The sequence below is a fragment of the Pan troglodytes genome, chromosome 11 (assembly GCF_028858775.2).
Source record: "Pan troglodytes isolate AG18354 chromosome 11, NHGRI_mPanTro3-v2.0_pri, whole genome shotgun sequence".
Lineage (NCBI taxonomy): Eukaryota > Metazoa > Chordata > Mammalia > Primates > Hominidae > Pan > Pan troglodytes.
In genome coordinates, this window is record NC_072409.2 from 40,603,751 (window position 1) to 40,626,522 (window position 22,772).

Sequence of the window (22,772 nt, forward strand, 5' to 3'; positions counted from 1 at the left end):
TGAGTCTTCCAGCCAGCAGCAGTGCTAATGAAAAGCATAGTCACTGGAGGGACATCATACCTCTTTTGCCATATTCTGTTGGTTAGAAGCCAGTCACACTCAAGGGGAAGGATTATATAAGGGCATGAACTTCAGGAGGTGTGGGTCACAGGGCCACTTTTGGATCTGTTTGCCACAGTAAGAACCTTCATTGGTCCCACAGAGATATACTGAGGACTACTATATCCCTGGAACAGAAGCACCAGTGATACAAAGATGAGTTGGTCCCAGCCTGTGTTAAGGGGCCTGCCTGCGTCTAGGGATGAAGACTCTAAGCAGGTCACTACCCTACCATGGGGAAAGGGCTCTAGCAGAGGTTTGTGCACAGGCTTCTCTATGGGGACTGTAGGAAAGAATGCTTTTGTCTGGAGGAGCCAGAAAGGCTTTGTAAAAGGTGTGCTTTTGAGGGCCTCAAAGAGCAAGTAGGAGCTTGATAGGTAGAGAAGAGGATGGGCTACCAGGTAGCAAGAAGGGTGTGTGTTGGTACTAGGTCTATGTGAGAGAATTATGAGTAAGTGCAGTGAGGCGTAAGCAGACAGTGTTAGAGGATTCTGGGGTGTGACTGTATTCTCCAAGTGTTTGCACTGTTCTTCATTTTTCACGTTTTTATGTCATAGGTGGAGCTATATACCTTTCTGGAATTGACATGATACATGGCACACCCGTACTAGACATCAAGCCCTACATAGCTGAGTATGACTCACCGCAAAATGTGATGGAGCCTTTAGCAGACTTTAATTTACAGAATAACCAACATACACCAAACACTGTGTCCCAGTCTGACAGCAAGACTGACAGCTGTGACCAGCGACAGCTCTCAGGGTGTGATGAGCCACAACCCCACCATAGCACTAAGAAGAAACCTAAATGTCCTGAAGACAGAACTTCAGAAGAAAACTACCTGACACACAGTGACACAGCCAAAATTCAGCAAGCATTTCCTATGCACAGGGAGATAGCAGCGGATTTTGGTTTGGAATCAAGATGTGATCAGAGTTCCAGTGTGGCAGAAGAACAAATTGGCCCATATTGCCCAGAGAAGAGCTTTTCAGAGAAAGGTACAGACAAGAAGCTAGAAAGAGTGGAAGGAGCAGCAGTCTTGCAAGGAAGCAGGGCAGAGACACAGCCCATGGCCCCTCACTGCCCTGCTGGAAGGGCTGATGGAGCTCCCCGCAGCGTGGTTCCTGCCTGGGTGACAGAGGCTCCTGTGGCCACTTTAGAAGTGCGGTTTACTCCTCATGCAGAGATGGACCTTGGGCAGCTCAGTTCACAAGGTATCTTCAGTTTCCTCATTCTGAATGAGAGATGAACTTTTACTTTGAGATTTAGCCAAGTTTGGTATTTGTGAAGGCAGGTATGTGGAGTGTTTGTCAGTATGACTGGTTTTTAGGAAACAGGTATAAAATAATATTTTTGCAGTACCATCATGTGATGACTTTTGTTGGACAACTGTGTGGTCAGCACAGTTAGTTCCAGGCTGTCAGTAAAGCATTGGCAGAGAGTGGCTGCTGCCTCACAAGGTGGCCTATGACTTACAGCCCCTTGTCTACTTGCTACAGTAGTTCTTAGAGTCTTCAAATATCATTCAGAAGCTAAATTGTGCTTGTTCTATACTTATGTACATAAAGTTTTCTTATTTGTTTTACTGTCTGACTTGAGAAATGTTGCATTGTATTCTGACTGTCAGGTAGCCGATAGCTCAACCTCTGGCACAGAGGACTCTAGGAGCCCAGAGTCAGAGGGGAAGAGTCTCTTAGCACAGAACTTGCCCCAACAAAGTCCCACTGCTAGAGACATACACTTTGCTGCAGAAGAGAGGCCACAGGGCTCTTACATGGAGCCTGCTTACTTTAACACATGGTTCTTAACAAATGTTATCTGGTTTCCCCAGCCCACAGCAGATCCCAAGCAGTAGCCTAGGATGAAGGAAGGGGCTGTTAAGATGTGGATACAGCGATACCAGTAAGAAGTAACTAATTTCAGGCTGGGCACGGTGGCTCACTCCTGTAATCCCAGCACTTTGGGAGGCTGAGGTGGGTGGATCACTTGAGGTCCGGAGTTCAAGACCAGCCTGGCCAACATGATGAAACCCTATCTCTATTAAAAATACAAAAAGCCAGTTGTGGTGGCAGGTGCCTGTAATTTCAGCTACTCGGGTGGCTGAGGCAGGAGAATTGCTTAAACCTAGGAGGCAGAGGTTACAGTGAGCCGAGATGTTGCCACTGTACTCCAGCCTGGGTGACAGAGTGAGACTCCATCAAAAAGAAGAAGCTGGTTGCCAAGGAGATGTCAGATTGCAAAAAGCTGTTCTTTGTGTTACAACTCAGTAAGGAGCCAGCATAACCATATAAAGAGGGAAGTTCATTTATTCATTCTACAGTTGTTTACTGAGCTTCTGCTAGGTACCAGACATTGGTCTAGGTTCTTGGAATACATCAGTGAACAAAACAGATATAAAAAACCCCTGCTGTCATGGAGCTTGCATTCTAATGGGGAGGAGAGAGACAAATTAAAAGTATAATAAGCAATCAAGTTATTAGACCAAACATATTCAACATTATATAATATTAGAAGGTGATAAGAGTTACTGAAAAATTTAAGAGAGAATACAGCAGGCTTGGAGTGTTGTTACTATTTTATTTTATTTTTGAGACAGGGTCTCACTCTGTCACCCAGACTGGAGTGCAGTGGCAAGAACATGGCTTACTGCAGCCTCAACCTTCGGGGCTCAAGCAGTCCTCCCACCTCAGCCTTCTGTGTAGCTGGGACTGCAGGTGTGCACCACAACACCTGGCTAATATTTTGATTTTTTTTTTTTTTTTTTTTTTTGAGACGGAGTCTCGCTCTGTCGCCCAGGCTGGAGTGCAGTGGCTCGATCTCGGCTCACTGCAAGCTCCGCCTCCCGGGTTCACGCCATTCACCTGCCTCAGCCTCCTGAGTAGCTGGGACTACAGGCGCCCGCCACCACACCCAGCTAATTTTTTGTATTTTTAGTAGAGACTGAGTTTCACCGTGTTAGGCAGCATGGTCTTGATCTCCTGACCTTGCGATTCCCCCGCCTTGGCCTCCCAAAGTGCCCAGATTACAGGTGTGAGCCACCGTGCCCAACCTATTTTGAATTTTTAAAGAGACGGGGTCTCATTTTGTTGCCCAGACTTGTCTTGAACTCTTGGGGGTCAGGGGATCCTCTGTCTCAGCCTCCCAAAGTGCAGGGATTACAGGTGTGAGCCACTGCACCTAGCCTGTTGCAATTTTAAATAGGTGGCCCCAGTGGGCCTCACTGAGAAAGACACATATGAGCAAAGGTCAAAGAGGTGAAGACGTGAGCCAGCCTGTCCAGAGAAAGGACATGCTGGCCTGAGGGACAGCCAGTGCACAGCCGCAAAGTGGAGGGTGCGTGGCACGTTTGAGGTCATGTGGCCAGAGTGGACTGAGGAGGGCTGAGCAGAAGGATATGAGGTCAAAGAGGCACTAGAAAAGGGACGAGGTCACCTAAGGGTTCTATAGGTCATTGTAAGGACTTGAGTTTTGCTCTTGGGAGAAGTAAAAGGCAGAGGAACTTGATGTCCGTATCCCCAGAGAGCAGGCGACCATCTCTGGGGTCAGATCACTACCTGTGTGATTTCTGGGATGTCACACCTCAGTGACATGCAAAGGCAAGCTGGAGTTCCTTATTGAGACAATGAAGACTTTCATTCTATATCCAGAAAATAAAGGCTTACACAACCAAAGATACTAGATTTTCCCCTGCTTTACTAGCAGGGAGAGAATGAAGAGGCTAGGGGGGTATTTGGCTTTGATAGTCCAACCTGAAGGAGGTTTTTCTGATGGGAAAAAGAAGTCTAAAAGTTGGGACTGGAGATACATGCCAACTGACTCTGAGATTTCCCCATTTCTTCCTGTCAGAGCCACAGCCAGCCCACACTGTTGCCTTTTGCAAAGGAAAAGCCACCCCTTCCTCTGGGTGGAGGCAGCCACCTGCCAGGGCCCAGGAACTGGTTTTAGCCCCAACATGCAAACTTCAGCCAAGTGCTGTATGCAGGGCACCCCCTGCACTTCTGGACACGGCAGTCTCGTGGTCATGAGTGGTGATGCCACTTGAGGGTTTTGCTTCTCTTTGGCTCCTAAGGCTTTACTTTTAAACAAAGCTTTTGATTTTAAAATTGATCTTTTTATTTTTAAAAGTTTTGTTGATGGAAATCATTACATCACTGTATACAGTTGATGGGAGGAAGCTGGTCAGTTGTAAAAGGATTTTATGGTGGAACAAAACAGTCTTGCCTTCTAGACACTTTATGCTTACCACTTGTCCTGTGGTTATTGTCGAATGCAACCTACTATGGAAAGTTTTGTTTTTCTTTCTTTTCTTTTTTCTTTCTTTTTTTTTTTTTTTGAGACGGAGTCTTACTCTGTCACCCAGGCTGGAGTGTAGTGACGCGATCTCGGCTCACCGCAACCGCCTCCTCCCGGGTTCAAGCGATTCTCCTCCCTCAGCCTCCTGAGTAGCTGGGATTACAGGCGTGAGCCACCACACCCGGCCTGGAAAGTTTTGTTTTTTAAACTGCAGTGCAGTATGTGTCAGATGTTTGAAATATGCCTTACTGATTAAAAAAATGATTAAAATGAGAAATTATGCAGTGTAACTACAAAACAGGAACTGATTGATAGCAAACAGCAAAATTCAGAGCTGTTGCAGAAATAAGAAGTGACTTCAGGAAGTTCTGAGTCTAGAAGAGGTTAAAGGTGTTGAAGTGGGAGGAAGTTTGGTGCTGGAGTAAAGGTCTGGGCAGAGTGCTGTGGGCACTCTGAGAGGAGAATCCTGACTTGTGTCTGGGAGGGAGTGTGGAAGGAAACAGTGCTTGAGCTGAGCCTGGCAGGATGAGTAGGCAGGGAATTGGGGGAAGGCACCCATGCCAGATAAACGGCCAAGCAGAGGCCTGGAGCCTCTCCCAGAAACGCCGTCACAGGGGAGTGTGATGAGCTCTCCTCATTTTTGAGTGGCCTTCAGAGCCATTTTCTATGAGCCATGCAGTAAAGGAACCTTTGATTTTTTTTTTTTTTTTTTTTTTGAGATACAGTCTCTTTCTGTCACCCAGGCTGGAGTGCAGTGGTGCAATCTTGGCTCACTGCAACCTCCACCTCCCGGGTTCAAGTGATCCTCCTGCCTCCTGAGTAGCTAGAATTACAGGCGTGCACCACCATACCTGGCTAATTTTTTTTTTTTTTTTTTTTTGTATTTTTAGTAGAGATGGCGTTTCACCATGTTGGTCAGGCTGGTCTCAAATTTCTGACCTTGTGATCCTCCTGCCTTGGCCTCCCAAAGTGCTGGGATTACAGGTGTGAGCCACCGTGCCCAGCCCATATAATTGATTTTTGACTAAAAATTGTACTTCATGGCTTTATTTACCCAACCTGCTTATTAGATATGGCCCACAGTGATTTTTGGCTGCTTGTAGAAATCAAATCCACTCCAAGAGGGATAAAGATCCACTGCCACCACAGATGATATTTTGAGCAGGGACAGTGTTTTTAAGATCTGTACCTTCCTGGAAGGGGCATTTGGATGTATGTGATGTTGTAGTTATGAAAAACTAGGTCACAGTTACTTTCTAAATTTATGTTTTATACATACCACATTAAAAAATAAAATACATTAAAAATCCTACAAACGTAGGAAGTTTTGCTGTTTCTTAGGGACACGGATGTGAGAGAGTCCCAAAGCAAAGGGATGTTACTGGTAACTGCGGGTCTGTGATACTAGCTTTCTGGTGCAGCCTCTCTTGCCTGTAGCTGGGTTTTGGGTGTGTGTGGGTTTAGTTCTCTTTCTTGTGGCTTTCTGAGGATGCTGGGACTGTCATGCATTTCCTTGTCTCTGTTCTGAGAAGAAAATGACAAGAATTAAAGTCTACATTGAGTATATAGAAAAGTGACATTTTGGATATCAGAAAAGTGACATTTTGGCTGACAGAAAATGAAAGCTCACCTGTCTTAGGAGACTAAGGAAAAATACTACCATGATTTTTCTGTCCAGTAAAACAAAAATTTGGGGGTGTACAAGTGAAACCTAATGATAATAAACACCTCTTGACGGTGACAGTCTCCGTAATGATCAAATAGTTTTCCAAACCCTGTCCATGTCAAGTGATCTTTAAGGAACCAACCAAATTCCATATTGAAGTTTGTTGTAATTAAATTCAACCTGCATGATAGTGCTCATTAAGTTGTGTTTTTTTCATTGCAGATGTTGGTCAGGCGTCATTTAAATATTTTCAGTCAGCAGAGGAAGCAAAGCATGCCATTGAGGCTGTGCTGTCAGCGGATCCTCGGTCTGTGTACCGCCGGAAGCTTTGCCAGGACCGCCTTTTCTACTTTACTGTAGACATAGCGCATGTCACTTGCTGGTTTGGTGATGGCTTTGCAGAGGTGCTGAGGATCAAGCCGGCTTCTGAGCCTGTTCATATGACTGGCCCTGTGGGGTCCTTGGTGTCTCTAGGGTAAGGAGCCTCCCTCATGTCTTTAAGGTAGCATCATTGATCTTTGGATGTGGCTTTTGGATTTTCTGAACAAGCTAATGTTGTGTCGAGAAGCAACACTTTGTGATCTCATGGCTTTGATTGATTTGGGCTGTTCAAAATGTTTATTTGAAAAACGTATACATTAATAAACTTAACAAAGAGATATAAAATACAGAGAAATCACCAAATGCTTTTTGATCTGTTGATATTAAAGAATCAAAAGGTGATGCTGTCTCGATAATTTCTGAAAGAAGCTGTTCTTGGTGCACTTGATAAAATTAGACAAAGTTCATTCCAGCAGAGACTTTCTAGTTGAGGGGATCTATTCAGTAATTCATATTGGTTTTCCTGTCTGTCTGGAAAAGCCTGACCTTTCTATTTGATTCCAAATCAAACCTATATCAGGAAACTAACAAATAAAAAACAAGTAGAGATAGTTTTTGAGATTAAACTTCTGTGTTTCAGAGACTTTGTGACATAGTCACACACACATATATATATGTATATATATTTAATACTGATTCTAAAATAGAGACTCTCTGGATGTCTTTGTATCAGAAAAGGAAATCACCCCCAGAAGTTCAAGAAAATTGTTACTGTTTTTTTGTTTTTGTTTTTGTTTTGAGATGGAGTCTTGCTCTTTCGCCCAGGCTGGAGTGCAGTGGCATGATCTCGGCTCACTGCAATCTCTGCCTCCCAGGTTCAAGCAATTCTCCTGCCTCAGCCTCCCGAGTAGCTGGGATTACAGGCGTGCGCCACCACGCCTGGCTAATTTTTGTATTTTTAGTAGAGACCATGTTGGTCAGGCTGGTCTCGAATTCCTGACCTCGTGATCCACCCACCTCGGCCTTCCAAAGTGCTGGGATTACAGGTGTGAGCCACCGTGCCTGGCCTATAATTACTGTTTTTTAATATACTCACTCTGCAACTATTTATTGAGAACCTATGGGTTAGGTTTTGGTGATAAAATAAGATGACAAGATGTAGTTCTTGTTGCAAGTCATGGTTAATGGAAGAAGTAAGACATAAATAAATTATTGTATTATAGTTTTAGAAATACAGTAATTATACATGGATCCTCTGTAGTACCACATAGGAAACAGTTGTAAGAATGTATTGCCTATAGGTGATTTTAATGATGTGCTCCCAGATAACTGAGGATTTATGATCAACATAACCAAATTAGACACCTGTCAACATGATACATGCTTTCCTAATCATGATTGTAAATCTTAATAGCTGATCGAAATGAGCTGATTGGAATAGTCTTGAATAGTTTTGAAATGAGTCCTGCTGCCTGTGGATACTTGTGCAGAGTCATTTGTGGCTGATGACACTGTACTCCTAAACCAAACTGATTTGTAATTGCCTTTGATGTTACTTAGAACTTCTTGGGGAGGTATCTTTAATTTGATATTTGGTTTTTGATTTTTTTTTTAGAGATGAGTCTCATGCTTTTGCCCAGGCTGGAGTGCAGTAGCCTGATCATAGCTTACTGCAGCCTTAACCTCCCAGGCTCAAGGGATCCTCCCACCTCACCTTCCTGAGTAGCTGGGTCTACAGGCTCATGCCACCATGCCCCACTATTTTAAAAATTTTTTGTAGAGACAAGGGTCTCGCCTCATTGCCCAGGCTGGTCTTGAACTCCTGGCACCAAGCAACCCTCCCTCCTCAGCCTCCCAAAGTGCTGGGATTACAGGCATGAGCCACTGTGCCTGGGCTAATTTGATTTTTTAAAGCTTTTTATTTTGAAATAATCAGAGGTTCACAGGAAATTGCAGAAATAGTAGAGGTCCCGTATACCCTTCAGCCAGCTTTTCATTTAACTTCTTCCAGTGGTTGGTTCCATCTTACGTAACTATAGTAAACGTTAAAGGTAGGAAGTTGACACTGGTATAGCCTACACTTTAGTTTGATTTTGTTGTTTTTTCTTTTGAAAAGTTATTTTGAAGCTTCATCAGGGCTTGAAGCACAAAATATTTTGTTTAATTTGTTAACAGTGACTCTGGGGGATGGTAGCCAACCGGCCTTATAACAAGAGGACTATTAAATTGTTTGGGGTTTTATTATACAGTCTCAGGATTTTAGAGCTAAGAAGGGTTTTAGGCTGGGCGCAGTGGCTCATGCCTGTAATCCCAGCACTCTGGGAGGCCGAGGCGGGTGGATCATTTGACGTCAGGAGTTCGTGATCAGCCTGGCCAACATGGTGAAACCCTACCTCTACTTAAAATACAAAAATTAGCTGGGTGGTAATGACGCATGCCTGTAATCCCAGCTACTCGGGAGGCTAAGGCAGGAGAATCGTTTGAACCTGGGAGGCAGAGGTTGCAGTGAGCCGAGATCGTGCCACTGCACTCCAGCCTGGGCGACAGAGTGAGACCCTGTCTCAAAAAAAACCCACAAAAATAATAAAAAGGATGTTAAGTATAATCTGGCTCAGTTTTCTGCCGGTTCCTGAGTCTCTTCAATGTTCCCACTATCTGGCCTTTCCAGGCCCTGCCTAAATGAGGTATACACCCCTGAGCTGTGCAGCTTATTCTTTATGGGCAGTGCTCATTATTAAAACATTCTTCCTGAACGTGAGATCCACTCTGTCCTCCGACAGCTCTGCCCACTAGAGAGGCCACACAGGCTGGTTGCCCTCCCAAGTTAGCCTGTCATACCACCCCTTGGTCTTCCCTAGGCTGAGCACCCCCGTTTTCTTCAGCTGTTTCTCATAACATGATCTCAAGCCTCTTCTGAACCCCAGGCTTTCTTGAGTCTCCATATGAGCATTTGCCTCTGTGGGCACAACTTCAAGTGTCCTTTGTGAGGAAATGTGCATCTCTGGTTGGTGAACTTCCATCCCTCAGAGAGAAATAGAAGCACAAATTTGAAACAAGCTGTCTGTCTGTCTGTTTCTTTATGTCTTGGAAACTTTATATTTATCCATCCAAGCTTTTTTTTTTTTTTTTTTAGCCTTTGAGAGCAGGCAACCATCCAAGCTCATTCCACGAACCCAGAGAATTAAATATACCTGATTTGTAGCACAAAATAAATAAATGATAAAAGTTCCCTCAAACCTTCCATCAAGTGGTTTTAAAACTGTCATTGATTTTATGTCCGGAATTGAAGTTGTTTTGGTGCGTGCACGTACACACACGCATGTACACACACACACAAATACACACTAATCCTAAAAATGAGATGGAAATGAGCTACAAGAAAACTCAAAAGTGCCATAATTATGACTGTCAAAAATAGTGTTACAGCTCTAGGGTCGTTTTGTGTCCTATTTGTATCAAAATCACATTTGGTCCTTTATAAGTGGTAGGTGAGTACATCAAGAGGAAGAGGTTGCTTGATTCTTGGTCCTTTAGATTTTTAAGACTCTTTGGCCAGAGTTTTGGAAAAGGGGTTGTGTCAACAAGCAAAGTTGTGGTTTCAGGACTGCCTTAGAAACTTTTTCAAGAGAAGAAAGGAAACAATTCTCTACTAGGCGTAAATGGCACCCACCTTAATTTTTAGCCTTTGCTTTTTGGTGCCTGTAGGGGGAGCCGTTGATAGCAGATTTTATTCCCCCTTCACTGGCTTGGAGGAAAACGCCAGGAGTTCAAGCTGTTTAGGTAATTTTGGCGTTTGGCCCACCTGCCCCAGCTTTAAAGAACAGTAACTTGTACAAGCAATGCTGACTGATGATTGTCAGTCACATGTGAGAAGAGATTAGAAAGATGAGTGGCATTTATTAATTTTTTCTTAAATTGTAAGCTTGGCTTCAGGGGTGGGATTGATTATTCCAGCATGTGGATCTGTGCACAACCAGGTGACTCATTAAGCCCATGCGCACACACGGACAAGGCATTGACTTTGTTTCTGTGTTTGTGACTTTTTTTCTTGGAGAGAAGAAAATGAAGTTGACGTGAATCAACCTCTTGTTGGTAGGGTTTTTAAAATGCTACAGCCCCAGAGAAAGCAGGAGAAGACTCAATAAAAATGAAAGCCTGCATCACTTACTGAACTTTTATCATGTCCTTGGAACTGGACTATGTGCTTTTCGTACATTGGGTGGAGGTTGAGTAATGTGCTCAAGCTGCTCAGCTGCACAGCTAGGATTCCAACCCACCAGTCTGGCCTGAGTCCTCTTCCTTCTCAGCCTGGCTCTACGCCTTAGCAAATCATGCTGGTTTATTGGAAGGTCAGCAGTTCCATATGATTCAGCACATGAGTCTTTGGCAGAATGAAGTCCATGGAAATCCAACCACTCGTGAAGAATGCACAGGGGAATAAGGGCAGAAACGCCCATTCCCACAGGATCTGCATGGAACCTCCTGGGAAGCAAGATGGGAAATGCGAAGAGCACTGGGCTTGGCCTCAGAAACTTCAAGCACTTTCTGCCCTGCCATGGGCTAGCTCGTGACCTCAGGCAAGTCGCTGCACCCTGCCTCTAGCTCTGTGACCTTACAGGAGTTGTTGCCAGGATAATGCTTGGGAAAGTGTCTTCTGAACTCTTCAATGACCTATAAACCTAGGTAATATTTTTATTGTGTTTCTCTTCATTGATAGCCTTTTTCTACCACTCTGTTCTGGCTTACCTGGCTAGATAAGCAGACTTCAGGGGGATCTAGGAGGTCCCTAAAATTCAATGTATGAATGGCTTCTGTTTTTGTTGTTTTGTTTTTTGAGGCAGTCTTGCTCTGTTGCCCAGGCTGGAGTGTAGTGGTGCAATCACGGCTCACTGCAGCCTTGACCTCCCAGGCTCAAGTGATCCTCCTGCCTCAGCCTCCTGAGTAACTGTTTGCCACCATGCCCAGCTAATTATTTTTTCTTTCCTTTTTTTGGAGACAGAGTCTCTCTCTGTTACCCAGGCTGGCATGCAGTGGCTCAGTCATAGCTCACTACAACTTCTGCCCCTGGGCTCAAACTATCTTTTCACCTCAGCCTCTTGAGTAGTGGGGCTACAGGCGCACGCCACCATGCCCAGCTAGTTTTTGTAGTTTTTGTATTTTTGGTAGAGACAGGGTTTTGCCATGTTGCCTGGGCCGGTACCGAACTCCTGGCCTCAAGTGGTCTGCCTGCCTCGGCCTCCTAAAGTGCTGGGATTACAGGTGTGAGCCACTGTGCCTGGCCTGTCTTTTTAATTATAGAAATATTTTTTTAGGCTAGGCTCAAGAGGCTGAGGTGGGAGGATCATTTGACCTCAGGAGATGGAGGTTGCAGTGAGCTGAGATTGTGCCACTGCACTCCAGCCTGGGTGACAGAGCCAGATTCTGTCTCAAAATAAATAAATAAATAAATACGTACATAAAAATTAAAATGACTATTTTTACCAAGCAATATGATGTTTTGCTAAGGGAAGTATCACAAAGTGCTCCTCCCTAAAGGATTCAGTTACCCCACAAAACATCTTCCCCCTCTCATCTGGGTTTCTTTTCTGGGGTTACACGTGCAGTACCATGAACCACCTTCACTGCCCAGGCAGGCAGTCACCAGCTCAGTCCCTTCCTCACGGGTTTTTTTTTAGTACCCTTTCTCTTCTACTTTCTTTCCTAATCCTAGCCCTGGTATTGCAGGAAAATCTCTGCATTTCATTTATGAGAAAATAGGCTGGGTGCGGTGTCTCATGCCTGTAATCCCAGCACTTTGGGAGGCCGAGGCGGGTGGATCACAAGGTCGGGAGATCGAGACCATCCTGGCTAACATGGTGAAACCCCATCTCTACTAAAAATAAAAAAATTGGCTGGGTGTGGTGACAGGCGCCTGTAGCCCCAGCTACTTGGGAGGCTGAGGCAGGAGAATGGCGTGAACCTGGGAGGCGGAGCTTGCAGTGAGCCGAGATGGCACCACTGCACTCCAGCCTGGCTGACAGAGCGAGACTCCATCTAAAAAAAAAAAAAAAAAAAAAAAAAAAGTATGTGTGTATATATATATATATATATATATATATATATATATATATATGAAAATAAAATTATAATCATGGTGTGAGGTTATTGAAGCAAGCCCTACCTCCATGATGGAGAAGGGGCAAGTCATAAGTTTTAAAGCTCAATTAAATATATAATAGGGATGTTTATATTGTAAAAAATAAGTTTCCTGGTGGGGCACGGCAGCTCATGCTTATAATCCTAGCACTTTGGGCTGCTGTGGGTGGCAGATCGTTTGAGGCCAGGAGTTTGGGAACAGTCTGGGTAACGTGAAAAGCCCGTCTCTAAAACAAAAATTTTTTTGGTATACAAGTATATATACAAATGTATGTATATATGAACACAAAATTAAAAAACGGGGTGTAGTGGCTCATGCCTGTGGTCCCAGCTACTCGGTGGGGTGGGGGGCTGAGGTAGGAGGATCACCTGAGCCCAGGAAGTCAAGGCTACAGTGAGCCGAGATCATGGCACAGCACTTCAGCCTGGGTGACAAAGACCCTATCTCAGACAAAAGCAAAAAATTGAGTTTCCTGATCTAGGTAAGTCATAAAATGACTCTCCAGCATTTACCCTATTCTTATCCTTTCTGCCCCTTCTCTGCCTTTGTAGGTTCCAGCAGATGCAATTCACAGAAGGTTCAAGGTTTAGGCCAGTGCACGTGGCTGTGAACAGCAAATGGAGGAAGAGCCTTTTCAATGCCCGCAGTGCAAAAACTCAGTGATATACTCTCTGTTTTTCAGTGGAGGGGGGCACTTGGCATATGAGCTTACACCACAAGAATCACATTTGTGTTAATGTGTGTTTATGTTGTGTTGACAAAAAGTGTAGGAAGCCAAGCATGCTGGTGTGTGCCTATAGTCCCAGTTACTCAGGAGGCTGAGGCAGAAGGATTGCTTGAGCCCAGGAGTTCAAGGCTGCAAGGAGTTCAAAGCTATGATCATGCCACTGTCCTCCAGTCTGGGCAACAGAGCAAGACCCCACATCTAAAAAAAATTTTAAAAAAAATTTTAAAGTAGGATTAGCAGTAATACAATGTTATCTTCTGCCTCGTAGATAGCTTGAAAATTCTGAGATTCTTTGCTAATATATCTAACTCTTCATCCAATTCAAGACATAAAAAACATTTTTAAATTCCATGTTAACTTTTGTTTTAAAAAGTTATCCACATGCTAAACACTGAAAAACTACATAATTCTTCATATTAGTATAGACTTTACAATGCAATTTAAAATATATTATCTTATTTGGTATCTCAGTAATATTATGGATTAATTGTGCTTCTGGGAGCTAAGCTGTGGGCCTAACCACCACTTAGAAGAGGGGTCAGCAAATGATAGTCCAAAGGCCAAATCTGGCCCACAGCCTGTTTTGGCACTACCTGAGATCTAAGATTGGTCTTTACATTTTTAAAGGATTGTAAACAAAACAAAACAAAACAAAAAACCCAGAGAAGAAGACATGACAGAGATTGGTGGGTAAAGCTGAACATACTCACAATCTGGCCCTTTACAGAAAAACCCCTGATCCCACTCCTTGATTTAGAACATTATTTCTCTGAAACTTGTTGTGAGTTCCAGAAAGGTTATTTACAGAAAGGTTATATTGAGTTCCAGAAAGGTTATTACATACAGAAAGGTTACATTTTTGGGATATCACATGCTTCTAAGTCAGAGACTGTTTTTATTTTTAAAGGATTTATTTAGCCATGTGAGAAAATGTATGAATAGGATATAAATGGCAAGTATGTATTACAATATCCCATTCATATATGTAAAATGAGGAGGTTATACAACCCATGTTTGCACATCTGTGGAAAATTTCTAGAAGCATAAACAAAAATATGCTAACAGTGGTTACCTTGGGGTGGGTTCTCTGGGGACTCACTGCAGAAGGGGACTTTTTGCTTTATTCTCTTCAGTACCTTATGAATTTTCTGTCTAATCACAAGCATGCATTATTTTTATATGTGGAACATGAGGAAAGTAAAATGTCTAGAACTCAAACTGGAATGGATTGGATATGTTAGTGCATCTTAATAAATAAGTTAGGCCAGGCACAGTGGCTCACACCTGTAATCCCAGCAGTTTGGGAGGCTGAGGCAGGTGGATCACTTGAGATCAGGAGTTTGAGACCAGCCCAGCCAACATGGTGAAACCCTATCTCTACTAAAAATACAAAAAATAGCCAAGCATGGTGGCACACGCCTATAGTCCCAGCTACTCGGGTTGCTGAGGCAGGAGAATTGCTTGAACCTGGGAAGCGGAGTTTGCAGTGAGCTGAGATCGCGCACTGCACTCCAGCCTGGGCGACAGAGCGAGACTCCATCTCAATAAATAAATAAATAAATAAATAAATAAATAAATAAATAAGAAAGACATATATATTTAAATAGATAACTATATATCCTCCCTCTGTTCCATTTACTAAATATGGTTAGAGGCATTTTTACTTTTTCCTAGAGCATAACATATGGATCACAATACCAAAAACCACCCAGGTCATACATTGGCTGTGGAGCTGAGCCAATTTGGAACAGGCAAACTGGCTAAGCCTGGGCTTTGTCCCTGAGGGTGCACTGACGTTTTCTGTTCTTCCAGAGACAGGTTTATGGATAAGGCGCTATGCCTCCAGGCAGAAGACAGACGCCCATGTGGATGATGTTGCTGGCAGGGCTGAGCCACCAGAGAGCTCCTTGACCCAATGCTTGCCAAAACTGTGTGGTTCATCCAATCTGGAGTCTCTGCCTGCAGATCACTCACTCATCAGCTCCACCCACTGGTTCACTGTCTACTTGCATGTAGTGAGCTAGGCTATGAGTGGTAGGAATTGCTCTTCCTACCACTGGACCTTGCCGCTGTCAGAATGGGAAGTCTGAGCTCAGTCACTTGAGTCAACAGTAAAGGAGAGGCTTGGAGTCCAAGACTGGCTGTGCCCCTCTGGATAAGGTGGCTGTACTGATGCAGAGGTGGGCAGACCTAGGAGAAAGGCCAGGCTGGGATGTTGGCAGGTGATGGAGCAGAGCCTGTGCTAGGGGTGCAGTAGGGTTGTCAACAGACTTGGGAGTTTAGGCTCTGCTGGGATTAGGGGAGGAGTTGAGATACGAGAGAACTGACAGAACCAAGGCAGGATCTGAGTCCAAGAGGGTATAGGCAGGTTATCCAGGGCGCTCAGGGACCTCAAGGCAGGGACCTCCTCATCATACTGGAGCTGGAGATTTGTATTTCTTAGTTCTTTGCCTAATATCTGATCTTTGCCAAGATACAAGGTCACATATGAAAATGCCTTCAAAAATATAGTAAGATGACATAAATAATGCTTAAAACTAATGGGCCAAGGGAAAGCAAGTGATGTTAAATGGGAGGCTGAGACAGGGGATGGCTTTGAAAACTGAACTGACTTTGGAACCTCTGTCCTCAGAAGGTGAGTCATAATTTGTGGTCTAAACCTAACTGGAAAGAATTGTTAGGTTAAAAAAAAAATCAGTGTTCCCCAGAGGACTTTAATAGGAGCCAGCATCTTACAGCATAATACAGTCATGTACCATATAACAATGTTTTGGTAAAAAATGGGCTGCATATACAACAGTGGTCCCTCGAGATCATGATATCATAGTTTTACTGTTTCTTTTCTCTGTTTAGATATATTTAGGTACACAAATGCCACTGTGTTACAATTGCATGCAGTATTCAGTACAGTAACATGCTATACGGGTTTGTAGCCTAACAGCAATAAGATATACCATGTAGCCTAGATGCATAGTACGCTATACCATCGGTTTTGTGTAAGTACACTCTATGATGTTTGCACAATGACAAAAGTGTTTGATGAGGCATTTCTCAGAATGTATGTCTGTCATTAAATGACATGATCGTATTCAAAATGTCTAAGCTATAATCCAAAATCACTCAAAAAAGTACTAGGAAAATTTAAACTATTATCAATGGAAAAGACAACCAATAGATGCCAATCCTGAGACAACTCAGATGTTGGAATTATCAAAGACTTTAAAGCAGTTGTTACAGCTATCCTATAAGAACTAGAGGTGAACACTCCTGAAATGAATGGAAAGATGAAGTTCTCAGGAGAGAAATAGAAACTACAAAAGAAGAACCCAATGGAATTTTAGAACTAAACACTACAATATCTAAAATAAAAATTCATTTTAATGGGCTCAATATCAAAGTGAAAGTGACAGAGAAAAGAATTAGTGAGTCAGTGAACTTGCAATAGGTAAATTGAAATTATCCAATCTGAAGAACATAGAGGAAAAACACTTAAAAAATGAACAGAGCATCAAGAATTTATGGGACAATATTAAAGGTCATGCACATGCATGCCATTGTATTCCTGAAGGAGAGGTGAAAAAGATTGATTGCAAAAATAAAAATTGATGACATAATGGCTAAACACTCCCCAAATTTGGTGAAAAATACATAGATTTAAGAAACTCAGCAAGGCCAGGCACACGCCTGTAGTCCCAGCACTTTGGAGAACAAGGGTGGTGGATCACTTGAGCCCAGGAGTTTGAGACGAGTCTGGCCAACATAGGGAGATCCTGGTGTCTTAAAAAAAAAAAAAAAAGTTAGCCAGGCCTGGTGGCATGTCTCAGCTACTTGGGAGGCTGAGGTGAAAGGATTACTTGAGCCTGGGAGGTTGAGACTGCAGTGAGCCGTCATTGCACCACTGCACTCCAGCCTGGGTGAAAGAGCAAGGCCCTGTCTCAAGAAAAAAGAAAAAGAAGAAACTCCACAAATCTGAAATATGATAAATTCAAAGAAAACAATGTCCAGACACATTATTATTAATCTACTGGAAATGAGAGGAAATGAAAACTATTTTGAAAGCATCCAGAGAAACATTACAAAACAGAAATTAAATGTTTTATTGTAGCAGAACTCAATGAAATTGAAAATGGAACAACAGAGGAATATTAGTGAAATGAAAAGCTGGTTATTTAAAAGGATTAATAAAATTGATAAACTTCTAGCCAGATTGGCCAAGGAAAAAAAGAGAGAAGACAGATTACTAACATCAGGAATGAAAAAGATGACATTACTACAGACCTTACAGATATTAAAAAGATATTAAGGGAATACTACACACAACTCTGTGCTCATACATTGAATATCTTAGATGAAATAGACCAATTCCTTGAAAGACACAAACTATTAAAACTCACTCAATAAGGGAATGGAGTAGCTAGGCTATTTGAGGCAAGGGGCACGTCATTGGGAAACCTGAGGCTGGCTTGGCAGTTTTAACTCCAATTTGAGCCTCAACTCATCTTTAAGGCTTAGACATTCCGGATCTTGGGCACCAGCACTGTTGGTGATGGGGGGCATTTCTTCGTCACTGGAGCCCTTGACCACTCAGATGGCCATTTAGCTTCTGGATATCTCCTGGCTCACTGGCTTTCAGGACATCTTCTGGGTGTGGCTTAGGAGTTGGAGTCTCCTTAGACTTCCTATCTCCTTGATATCTTTGACTCTTGAAGGAATCCCTAAATCTCCAACATCTTTTTCCTAAAGTGAAAACTCTGAGAAGATGCTGTCCCCTGTGCTGAGCCCCTTCAGACCCTCTACCCTCTGTCCTCTGCCTCTAGGTACTGCTCTTCTATGGCCAGAGTTTGCTGGGACATCACTCTCATCCATTGGGTATGTCCTGCCATTGTCTGACTTGAAGTGACTTTGGACTGCCTCTCTTGTCCCCCTAACAGTCTCACTCTGACACAATTTGTCCCTGAAGATGGTAAAAGGAGTTTAAAAGTTTGCCTGCTTTCCTTCTTGGACTCACGGTCCTCTGTGACCAAACTCAGGGACTTTTGGACTTCCTGCTTATAGCTGAGGAAGCAGGGAAGGAATCTCTGGGGTGAGGACTGAATTTTTTTGTGATCCTCTTGTCTCCTGGCTTCAGCTTATCTAACGGTTTCTTTCAAGGATCTAAAGAACCTCCGCTTAGCCATCATGGAAACATGGGGTGCTGAGGGAGAAAGGTGGACCTGGGAAGGAGCCATGATTGGGCCTCTGTCACCTTAAGTTTTATGGATTCAACAACTTTGAGAGGTAAGCTATACCTCTACCTCTGTCACACTCAAAACCATACCACCTGGGCTTCTAGTGCCTATGTAGCACTTGAATCAAGAAAGGAAAGCTTCCAAGAGGTATTCAGGCAGTATTCTGATTCATTGAGGGTGCCAAGGTTTCAGTTTCTAGAAAGATACAGGACTTCCCAGGAGGGGGCAGTATATAGTTGGCAACAGTCATGAAACATGGCCATGGTCTCCAGCCTGGGACATTCGCCCAGCTTCTTGTCCAAGTGAATGTTTAGGGTGTTTTCCGATGGCTCTGGTCTAGGTTCTCTCTTGGACCCCTGGATAAGTCATTCCCTGAGTGACACTTCAAGCCATTTCTTGTCTCCTTCTAAAAGTCAGACCCTAGGCTCCTCATGGGGTAGCTTTTTAAGCACCAGAATAGATTTTTTTTCTTTTTATCCTTCCTTAAGTTGGGCTCCATACTCTGCCTGTCATTCCCTACTGCAACTTTGCTGGGCCTCTCATAGGAAGCTTCCGGGCACTTTGATGCCATCTTGCTTAGATCTTTCCTTGCTGCTTTGACCCTTACCACAGAGGACTGTACGGGTCCACGCTTGCCCTTTGGATGAGAATTTGTTCTCAGGCTGTATCTGTGCCAGGTGGGGCTGGTGTTGGATGAGGCTCTTTCAATGGTGGTGCTCCTCTTGCCCCCAGATCCTGCTGCTGACGGGACATTCTCCAGCAAGGATGGAGATGGGTGCTCTGGTCTGAGAGTCCACGCTATCCTGAGGAATGTTGACAGCTGAAGGATTCAAGGTTTCCTGAGATCTTTGGACCAAAAAAAAGTAAATGCCACAAATATTCTAGTTGCTTTTGCAATCAGTGCCAATTCAGTCATTGAATTTCCCTCGGGATGAGAGACTGTATGTCTTTCTGGGCTCTAGGGAAAGATACCCCACAGGCCCTAATCTGGGGTGAGAGTTAGAATGGGGGAGAGGATTGAAGGTGGGCCTGAGGTGGGGCTGGGATTGGGATGGGGCGGGGGATGCAATGCAGATTCTTTGGCCTAAATTAGGCTGGAGGCCCTTAGGAGAGCAGTGAGTAAGACATGGAAAATCTACTGGGGATCAACTACCAGACACCAGGACTGTAGCCTCCAGGAACTCGCTGTGCAGAGGGCAGACCCCAGAAAAGCTGGCTCCATTCCTGTTGCAAATGGTTCTGCCAGGTTTTGGGATCTGGGAGCTGCTGAGGACTGTCCAGACTGACTTGTCTTCAGTATTTCACAAGGGTTGGGAGCCTGTGTTGTTTTGCATGTCAGCAAGACATTGACTGTAAATTAGACCCAGAAGATTTCAGTGTATTTTTCCCATTGTTTGGGAAAAATCCCTCCTGCATTTCTCTCCTCCCTAACCTGGAAATGCACTCTCTTTGTGACTTATATCTCTAGAGCTCCTGGATATCAGGGCTGAGGAAGACAAGCTACCGTCTTAATACCTGCTGGCAGAGTTCCCTAGAGACAGGCCTCTGAGGAAGGGGGGGCCCAGGCAGAGGAGCTGTGGAAGTTAAAGGGGACCCAGAAGGAGGAGCATCTTCCCCAACCCCCATAAACAGCAGAAGTTCAGCTCGTATGGTCAATCAACCTTGACCCTCCCAGCAGGAGTCATCTTGCTACAAGCTGCCCTCATCAGGAAGCCTGCCCAGATGGCTGCAAAAGTCAGGAGATACAAGCTTCAGCCAGAAGCAGAATGGGAGCTGGGCACGATGGCTCACACCTTTAATCTCAGCACTTTGGGAGGCCAAGGCAGAAGGATTGCTTGAGGTCAGGAGTTTGAGACCAGCCTGGCAAACATGGTGACCCTGTCACTACAAAAAATACAAAAATTAGCTAAGTGTGGTGGCAGGTGTCTGTAATCCCAGCTACTCAGGGGGCTGAGGCAGGAGAATTGCTTGAACCCAGGAGGTAAAGGGTTGCAGTGAGGTGAGATTGCATCACTGCACTCCAGCCTGGGTGACAGAGCAAGACTCTAAAACAAAAAAACAAAAACAAAACAGAATGGGGATAGATAGAAGGCCCAGCAGGCCTGGTGGGAGTTGCATTCTCCCACACCATGGGCATTGTGGAACTTCTCTTATTCCTCATGCTGGGGCTTTCTTTCACATTCCCTTCCTATGGGATTCCCCTCCCATGCCAACCTCAGCAGCACTAGGGCCCTGGAGTCACACAGGCCATGCTAGGAAAAGGGGTACAGGAAAGGTGAAGAGATTAATCAATACGTGCTTTTCCAAAGAGCAAGCAAATACAGTGTCAACATGAGCTCCTTTCTGGCAATCTCTCCTAGCTGGGAAACCAGGGGACTCGGTCACACGTGGTGAAGGTAGGAGTGAAGGGATCATAGAGAAGGCTGGGGAAGGTCCTGGGACACTAGACTCTTGACAGCCCCAGCCTCTGGTACACAGGGTGGAGTGGTCAGTGACAACAGTCCACAGGCTCAAGTATGTCACCACGTGTTATACTTGAAAGTGCTTTCTTATACGTTATCCCGTATGATCTACGTACCTGTGTTGTGGGGGATACAGGCCAAGTGTATCTCAAGGAGGAATCTGAGCCTCCAGGAAGTTAAATATTTGTCCAAAATCTGAATCTCAAAGGTTTGCCTCCAGCTACTCTTCCCACTGCACCTCACAGCGCCATCTAGTGGGTGAGACCCATGGGCCGGCTCCATCATTCTTTCATTTCAGGGGATGGACAGAGCAGGCAATCTCCTAAGCATTCCAGATTCGGATTCCTTTTTATGAGTGTCCCTGCTGGGGGCTTTATCTTCTGAGAGTAATGGGCTCTAGAAGCTGACACAGCCTCAGAGGCTGTGGACCGGGGTCCTCATGGGAAAGGAGAGATTAAGTTTAGACCTTGAGAGTTCTGGGCTGAACAGGCAGAACCTTCTACTATTGACTGAATGTTTATATCCCCCTAGTTCATGTGTTGAAATCCTAATCCCCGGTCCAACAGTATTAGGAAGCGAGGCTTTTGGGAGGTGAGTAGATTGTGGGGGAGGAGCCTTCATGAGTGGAATTAGTGGCCTAATAAAAGAGACCCCTGAGAACCCCGTTGTCTGTTTTACCATGTGAGGACATAGTGGGCGTCACCGGATACTGAATCTGCCAGTGCCCTGATTTTGGCATTTGCACCCTTCAGCAGTGTGAGAGATCAATTTAAGCCACCTAGTCTATGGGCCTATGGTATTCTGTTATTGCAGCCCAAACGGACTAAGACACTAACCTGGAAATGCACCCTCTTTGCTGCTCCTCTTTTCTCTGCATTGATGCTGAAAGACAAGAAAGGAAGGAGGGCTGAGGTCCAATGCTGTCTCTCCTCTCTAGGCAGACTATACTCATGGATAGTCTTTCTCCGCTGCAGGAGTGCAGCTCTATGTTACTTCCTTTTTATTCATTTGTAATGTGGGTAAAAGTGTTTTTCTATTTTCTTCTTTTGAAAACCTTAGAAAAGGGTTATCTGTGTATTCCTCTCGAGGAAGGGGACAAAATCTCTAATAGGGTTTGCTCCATGAGATGGGATTCAGCTCCACAAGGACAGCACTAGGGCTCCAGCCTCCGACTGGAACCTTTCAGAGGCTCAGCATTACTATCCAGATCAGCCCTAAAATGGAGGAAAGGCTTGGCCAGCACACCTAAATGGAGGGGACTGACAAACAGGGCGAAGACTCTGCTCCCCTTCGGTTATTCTGAACTCTTAATAATCCAGTCCCTGGCTGGGAATTTTCCCTGAACCCCTCTACCACATCCAGGTAGATGGTCTGTGAGTATTGGATAGAAGCCCTAGTCTCAACCGTAACCCCTCCATGTCCATAAAAATGATGCCCTCTTTTTTCCTGAGAGTTCCCATCTCAGTTGTCTCTCTGGGCTAACATAATAATTCATTTAGACAAGTGGGAAGAGAGACAAAAAAAAAAAGATTCAATCTCTGCTGGAGTCTGGCCTTTGGTTTCTGTAGGGTGGGAGGGGAAGGACAGAGTGCCAGCTTAACTCATAGTTTCCCCCACCCTGACTATTTAGTCCAGAAGACCCTTAACCCTCCAGCTCCTTCTAAATCTCCCCACCCTTCTCTGGGCCTTCCTGTTCTCCAACTCCATCTTATCATCATGTCAGATATATCCCTTGTGCTACTTCCTATTTCTCCCACCTAGAACCTAGACATTAATTGGGTCCATTACCCCTTGAGATCTCAGCTTGACACCCCCTCAATTCCACAGCTTTTGAAAGTCT

The 22,772-nt window shown here is 44.4% G+C and overlaps 1 protein-coding gene across 16 annotated transcripts in view; it reads left to right on the forward strand.

The window, feature by feature from the left end:
* Positions 1 to 21,587, forward strand: part of TRMO (tRNA methyltransferase O) — a 32,746-nt gene extending 11,159 nt beyond the window's left edge. For 4 of the 16 annotated variants that reach the window (XM_054658344.2, XM_063787640.1, XM_063787639.1 and 1 more), the window contains 2 exons: positions 657 to 1,313; positions 6,281 to 6,781. In XM_054658344.2, the coding sequence (XP_054514319.1) occupies positions 657 to 1,313; positions 6,281 to 6,537 (914 nt within the window). In that variant the 3' untranslated portion in view covers positions 6,538 to 6,781. Of the gene's footprint in view, positions 1 to 656; positions 1,314 to 6,280; positions 6,782 to 9,512; positions 9,622 to 10,433; positions 11,063 to 13,066; positions 14,461 to 18,393; positions 18,520 to 19,202; positions 19,334 to 19,938 lie in introns of those variants that run through there. The other 12 variants (XR_010148624.1, XR_010148626.1, XM_063787634.1 and 9 more) reach the window with 10 other exon arrangements.
* Positions 21,588 to 22,772: the final 1,185 nt, after the last annotated feature.